This window comes from Sceloporus undulatus, chromosome 2, assembly GCF_019175285.1.
Source record: "Sceloporus undulatus isolate JIND9_A2432 ecotype Alabama chromosome 2, SceUnd_v1.1, whole genome shotgun sequence".
In the NCBI taxonomy this organism is placed as follows: Eukaryota; Metazoa; Chordata; class Lepidosauria; order Squamata; family Phrynosomatidae; genus Sceloporus; species Sceloporus undulatus.
Window position 1 is genome coordinate 260,068,259 of NC_056523.1, and position 6,730 is coordinate 260,074,988.

The 6,730-nt window shown below is 39.0% G+C and overlaps 1 protein-coding gene across 2 annotated transcripts in view; it reads right to left on the minus strand.

The window, feature by feature from the left end:
* Positions 1–3,773: 3,773 nt before the first annotated feature.
* Positions 3,774–6,730, minus strand: part of CTXN3 (cortexin 3) — a 7,060-nt gene continuing 4,103 nt past the window's right edge. For both annotated transcript variants that reach the window (XM_042454868.1, XM_042454869.1), the window contains exon 2: positions 3,774–4,204. In XM_042454868.1, coding sequence (XP_042310802.1) covers positions 3,864–4,157 — 294 coding nt within the window. In that variant the 5' untranslated portion in view covers positions 4,158–4,204 and the 3' untranslated portion in view covers positions 3,774–3,863. The remainder of the gene's footprint in view (positions 4,205–6,730) is intronic.

The following is a 6,730-nucleotide window of genomic DNA, read 5'->3' on the forward strand; positions in this document are numbered from 1 at the left end:
GTTTCCACTCCACCAAATGCATCTGAGGAAGTAGACTTAAATCTATGAAAGCTCATGCAGCCATTTTCATTCTTTCATTTAGTCTCAAGGTGCTATAAGATCTCTCTACATACCAAATCAGAACAGCTAGAGGATATGTGGAGGGTATGCATAAAAAATAATTATTGAGGAAATTGCTGGATTTGTCACTAATGTAAAGGTGAGCAGTGAAAAAAAATTCTTTATGCAAAAATATTTCCTGAAGCCTTATTATAGTGCAAAATAAATGCATGTCTTTTCCTATCTCTATGCTCTTCTTTACATCAAAATTTGTTGCATTCTTGAATTTATTTCTAATTTTTTAAAAAATGTAAGTCACTGTGATAGCCTTTTGGCTGAAGAGTGGGGTATGTATAAATAAATAAATAAATAAATAAATAAATAAATAAAATGCCAATAAATCCATTAACATGTTTAGTCCAGAAACTATGGATGTCACATTATTAGAGTTTATATGATGAACGAAATTATAAAATTATAACATCCATGGACTTTCTTTCTGAGACCCAAGAAAGAAAGAAAAAAGGATAAAGATGCAAAACATCTTTTGCTGCTATCCCAGCCAATTGAAAAGTATGCATTGTTCAGACTTGTACTTCCAATTGATAACACTGTAGACCAGGGTCTGCAATAAAGGAGAAGAGAGATGGACTATAAATTAAGTACATTATAGCTTGGAGAAACTATGAGTAGGGCAAGAGGAAAATCCATTGGCTGAATGGCAAGTTGTGTTTTTCTTTTAACCTCTGTTACTTTACAGTTTTTATGAGTTGGGATAATGAGACCCTGATCTGCTGGTGCTGTTTAAAGAAAGTTTTATGAGAAATATAGCAATCATTTCCTGTTATGTAATTCAAAATAAGATGGTATAAAATAAGCTGAACTTTTCTGGGAGTAAGCTCTAGTTAGCTGACTGTCTGAGTCAATGTACATAGGACTGTGTTGTCAAATCACATGGGGGGGGGACAAATCACATTTTGGGGGGCAAATACCTAATGAAACTGCCTGGAAATGGCGATGAAGTAAAAATGAATGCTGAGAAAACTGACCCCATATTACTTAAATAATGTTGTCTTGGAGGAGCCATGAGTAGAGCTGCCAGACTGAAAATTGGACAGGGCTCCTGTAGCTCTAATGGTTGTGTAGAAGAGGGAATTTAGAAGGTGTTGCTTGTTCATCTGGTTGCATGACAAGCAACACCTGCTGGAATTCCCTCTTTTACACCACTGTTAAAGGCACAGGAGGCTTCCCCAGTTATCCATCTGGCAAACCCTGTTCTGAAACTCTTCCCTGTTACACATACACACCAGATAATTGAACATATATAAGTAATATGTCTTCCAGACTCATAATACCAACAAGCTGCCTGGAAGATTCAGCTGAGTTGTTTTTCTGGCAAAGTGTGATTCAGTTGGAAAGAATATGTTGAATAATTCACCCTTTATTGGGGCCAAGTAATTGTTTTCTGTCTGAAAATATACAGACTCTAAATGTTTAAATGTTTTAAAGTAAATTGATTTATTAGCTTTTAGAAAAGATTCTCACCATTCACATTTTAACAGTCCTTGCTCCAAAGGGAAACTATTTTTCATGACAGTCATTTACAAGAGTCTCATCTTGAATAAATGGAAGACATGTTGATTTCCCAATTCCAATGCTGTATTGCTTCATTATCCATCTACATATCAATTATGATTTAACCAGTTAGTGAAACCCTGTATTACAATTTCATGAATGTTAGTCCCACTGAATACAATGCCATTTATTTTGGAGTAGACCAGCATAGGAATACATTTGAAGACCATTTCTGTGGTCACTAAATGTTCATAAATTATCTATCTTTATTATTAATACAATAAGTTATATGGCATATGTAATCTAAAATTCCTAGCTTTGTATTATGAATGTTATATGTAAAATTTTCCACAAATATTTTAATATGTTTATAATTCAGCATCAAGGAGTCAAACACGGGGAGGCGTTACAAACCGCCGCTTTGCGGTGGTCTCCTGGCGCTGCTGTTTGCTCCGCAAGGGAGCCGCCGCAGCCAAACCGCACGGCTCCCTTACGGAGCAAAAAAGAAACTCCAAAATGGAGCTTCTTCTGGCGTCGCGCTCATGACGCTGCGAGGCACCAATGGCGCACTCACGGCATCATTAGCACTGTGCGATGTGTGGACACACAGCATCCATTACGTCAAGATGGCGGCGGCCGTGTGGAACGGCTGCCGCCATTTGTTACGGACAGAGTCCGTAACAGGAAGAGGGGCGTCTGGGAGAGACGCCCCTTTTTTAAACTGGAACGTCCTGAGGACGTCCCAAGTGGCGGTTTGTAACCCGCCAATGTCTCCTTGTCAAATCTGTCAAGTCTTACTGAGGTCAAATACTAGCTTCCCTTAACTTTAAACATAAAGGTGGGAAAATGGAAACAGATTTTTCTTTAAAAGACATTTCAATAAAATATTTCATTCCAACTCTACTGTCACTCTTTCATCTGTGAGAAAGGACAGATGGTCTCCAGGAGGAAAATTTCTGAATCATAACATTCTCTGTAATAGAGAATGCAGCTGGTAAGTGTCAGCAGAATTGTAGCCAAGGGGGGTTTACTTGAAAACCTAAAAAGAGAGAGATGTCAGCAAATCTGAAGGAACCTCAAGCTTTTGCAGAAGTCCAGAAACCTTTTAGTGGAAACCCAACAAGGATTAACCAATGCCTCAATAAGTACTGAGCATGTTCACTCGCTGCAGAATCCTTAGGGAGTGGGTGGGAAAACCAAGAGAAAACAGAGTATACAAGCTCTAATCTGCACTGCAGAAATAATGGAGTTTAATACCACTTTAACTGCCATGGCTCAGTGCTATGGAATCCTGAAATTTGTAGTATTATCTGATCCAAATCTTGTTTAAAGATAAAGAAATATAAGAAGGGAAAGCAAGTGCCTTAAAGTTGCTCATCTCCTTTACTGAACAGACCCTCAGGTTATTTGGTCACAATCTCTCCCACTATAACAAGATGTACTATATATATATATATATTTCTCATATACCAGTTATTTACACCAAGAAGCCTAAGGAATTTTGTTTGCCCACATTATCATTGTTATGGGTCAGAAACCCCAGAAGTTGAAGTGTATGGAACATATATGCATATATATTTTAGATAAAGCTCATAGGTCTACTAAAATTGCTACTGTGGATACAACTGGATCCACCCCCTGGTATTTCAAATGCTTTATTGTATACACTATTTTCATACTACTCGTGATTTATATTTATGACTTTAGTTATGGTTTTATAACCAAGAGTATACGATAAGATAACATGTTATTTTTCTCAACTGGAATTGCTTGAAGCAATCAATCTTTAATTAACATTGCTAAGAACCTTTTACCTTTCTGGTAAATGGGGCAAGTGAAAAGAAAATACATTTTTTTCATTGCTTGAAAAGAACATAACCCACACAAACTGCAAAAACCACATGCTTGCCTTTAAAATATGGATAGGCTTATTAAAGATGTAGAGATGGATAGAGGGAAGAAAGAGGCACAGAGGTTTAAGTTGGTCCCCAGCTAGTGTGGTCTGAGTATAATATACTGTGTGTACACTGAATATGTGTGTGTTTCATTATATTTAAAAACTGAACACTTCAAATGGAAAAAATACCTATTTACCTATTACATTTTGTTCAGTGAGATACTTTACCATCCAAGGCTTAGCATGGTTTGCACCTCTAAAAATAGTTTCGCTTGTACATGATTCACTTGTACATGAAGATAATTTTAATATGCCAGCATGGCTTCCAAATAGAGTCACAAAGTCTTTGGTTCTAAGCCAGTGCATAATCAAATTGGCCTTTTTCTAGCCCATCAAGTCCATCAGCCCAAGTGGAAGTTGGCATACTCCTGTAGGGGTCTAGAAGGATGCGGAAACATCGAACAATGAGAATGCCAAGGAAAATTATTAATAAAATCACAAATACAAAGGTTGTTTTCTGTTCCAGGGTAATGCCAGTTTCTGCGGGAATACCCCCAGAAGAGAAGAGGTTGGACGTGAAGGGCTCTCCATCCATTCTCCAGGATTGTTGAAAAAAGTAATTCCACAGTCTTCTTTTTTTCATCATCAGTGCATGAACGTCATAATAGGCATCACTTCGAAGTTGATTGTTACCTGAAATAGAAATGGTGAAAAATTGATGTTATAGGTGGGAACACCCAAAACATTTGTGGTATGGCATGCTTCTATCTTCTATTTTGCACACACAGACACCAGTCTATATTCTATTATCATTATTACATTGTTGTTGTTTAAATAATGTTGTGGTCTGATGATAACTTGGGATTTGTTTGTTTGTTTTTGCTTTTGCTTTTTGTAAACTAGGTCTGCTGAACAACATTTTCCCATGATGTGTACTAAAGCCTGCCAAGTGTTTCAGGAAATCTAAAACAGGGGTGGCATTATCAAGTTTTACTTTATACCCCCACTCTTCAGCCATAAAGGCAGACAGAGTATTTTACAGATTGCTAATTTGACAGTTTCCTGCCCTTAGGTTTACAATCTAAAAAGAATGACACAAAAGGAGGAAGGAATGGCAGTGCAGAAAGGGGATCAGGTCCAGCAAATACTGCCAGTTCTTCTCTCCCTCCAAGGCCAGGGTGGTGGCAGTTGGAATGGAGGGAAGCTCTTCCATCTGCTTCCTTTTGAGTAAAGTCTTTGCTATTTTATGGCACAGCACTGACCGCTCCAAAGGGTTGGCCTGCACCCACCCCTTTTATCGCCGGATTGGGACCAAAATGCCACTTCTCCATGGTCTGCAAAAGGGGTGTCCTTGAGGCTTCATGCCCCCGGACACCCCAAGAGCCACAACTATGGGAGAAAGGGGCCACTCGGCCCCTTTATCCTCGGCATTGTTGCCATGGCCGTTTGGTTGCCACAGGAATGATGCATGTGGTGAAAAAGAGCTCTGTTTCAGAGCTCCTTCCCACACCGCAGCCAGGCTGCCATAAGCGGCCTGGAGCGGCGCAGAGATGTCACACACATGCCTCACCATTTGGACGAGGCATGTTTGTTACGTCATCATCACATAATGACGGCGCCGTCCACACGAACTAGGGTTAGGGAGCATGCAGTTGGTGGGTACTCCCTAAACCTAGAATTGGTGCGAGTACATCACTTTAAGGTGGTCTGTACCATGCCATAATCAGACAAATGTGGTTTTGCCCCACATCTTAACAGAAAGTTGTGTATGAGGCATTACAGTGGGTTCCAGTCATTTGCCTATTAGTGTCTGTTGTCCCCATTAATGATTATGAACTCATGCCACACTTACAAGGTGAGCTATTTCTCAGCTTTGCACAGCAGAACAGCATGGCTCACATCTCTGTCTAATGTAATGAAGTAACTTATTTATACTTCATCTTATTAATATTACAAGATGCTTGAAAGGAGGACAACAAAGGTAAATCAGCTGATGTAACAAATGTTTTGGAAAGGGCAAGTGGAAATTGAGAAAAGTGAAATTCAGCATACTGACAGATACAATACTGATTAATACTAATCTTGAAAAATGATAAGAGGCAAAATGTATATCCATTATATTCCCTGTTTTGAACTTTGAGTTTAAAGCCAAATTCTTCTTTGGCCATCACTCCAGAGAATCCCTTGAAGAGAATTGTGGAGACCACTAGATACTGTCTGCCACATATTTGTCACTGTGCAGTTAGACAGAAAATGTACAGTTGGAGAACTGATAGCATATGTTTGGAAAAATGAGAGAGACATTAGTCACATTAGGCTTCAGTCCTTATTAAGAATTTAAATAACAGGTTGTGCGCACAGAAATTAGCACTCAACTTCAAAACAAAATGCCTAAACCAAATTAAAAAAAACCTTCTTCTTTTTGGAAAGAGCTTTCTCCTTTTAGCCTTCAGTACTGGCTGACCAATCAACCACAGAGTGCAATGGAGTAGTTTTAAGATGTCAGTTGAGTTATGCCATTGAGCAATCTGGGAGAAGCCCAGTACCAATTTCAGCAGCGCAAAGCTGATGAAGCAGCCACTGCATCGGTGTGAGTGTTATTGAGCTGTAACCTGCATCAGAGCAAAAAACATTGGATTGTCCAGTTAATGAACTAAGGCCATATCTGCACTGCAGAAATAATCCAGTTTGAAAACACTCTGAATGCCTTGGCTTAATGCTATGGATTTCTGAGAATTGCAGTTTTGTGAAACATTTAGCTTTCTCTGTCAGATAGTTTTGGTGCCACAATAAACTACAATTACCAGAATTCCACAGCAGTAAGTCATGGCAGTTTAAGTGATGTCAGACCGGATTATTTCTGCAGTGTGGATGCAGCCAAAGGCAGGTTTATCATTGCTGTATATAGGAAAGAACTAATGACTCCTATGGAGAATTTGTGGGCCCCTTTACACTATACAGTTAGAGTGCTACTATTCTACTTTAACTGCCATGGCTGTATCCTTTGGGATCTTGATGTTTGTTTTCTGTTCAGGACCTAGAGCTGTTTGGCTAAAAATTCCAGTTTTATTGTTCTGTGCCTTCAAATCATTTCTGACGTATAGTGACCCAATCACTGGGTTTTCTGGCTGAATTTTTCAGAAGGGGTTTGCCTTGGTCTTCTTCTGAAGTTAAAATAGCTTGACTTGCCCAAGGTCACCCAGTGTTTTTCCATGGCCA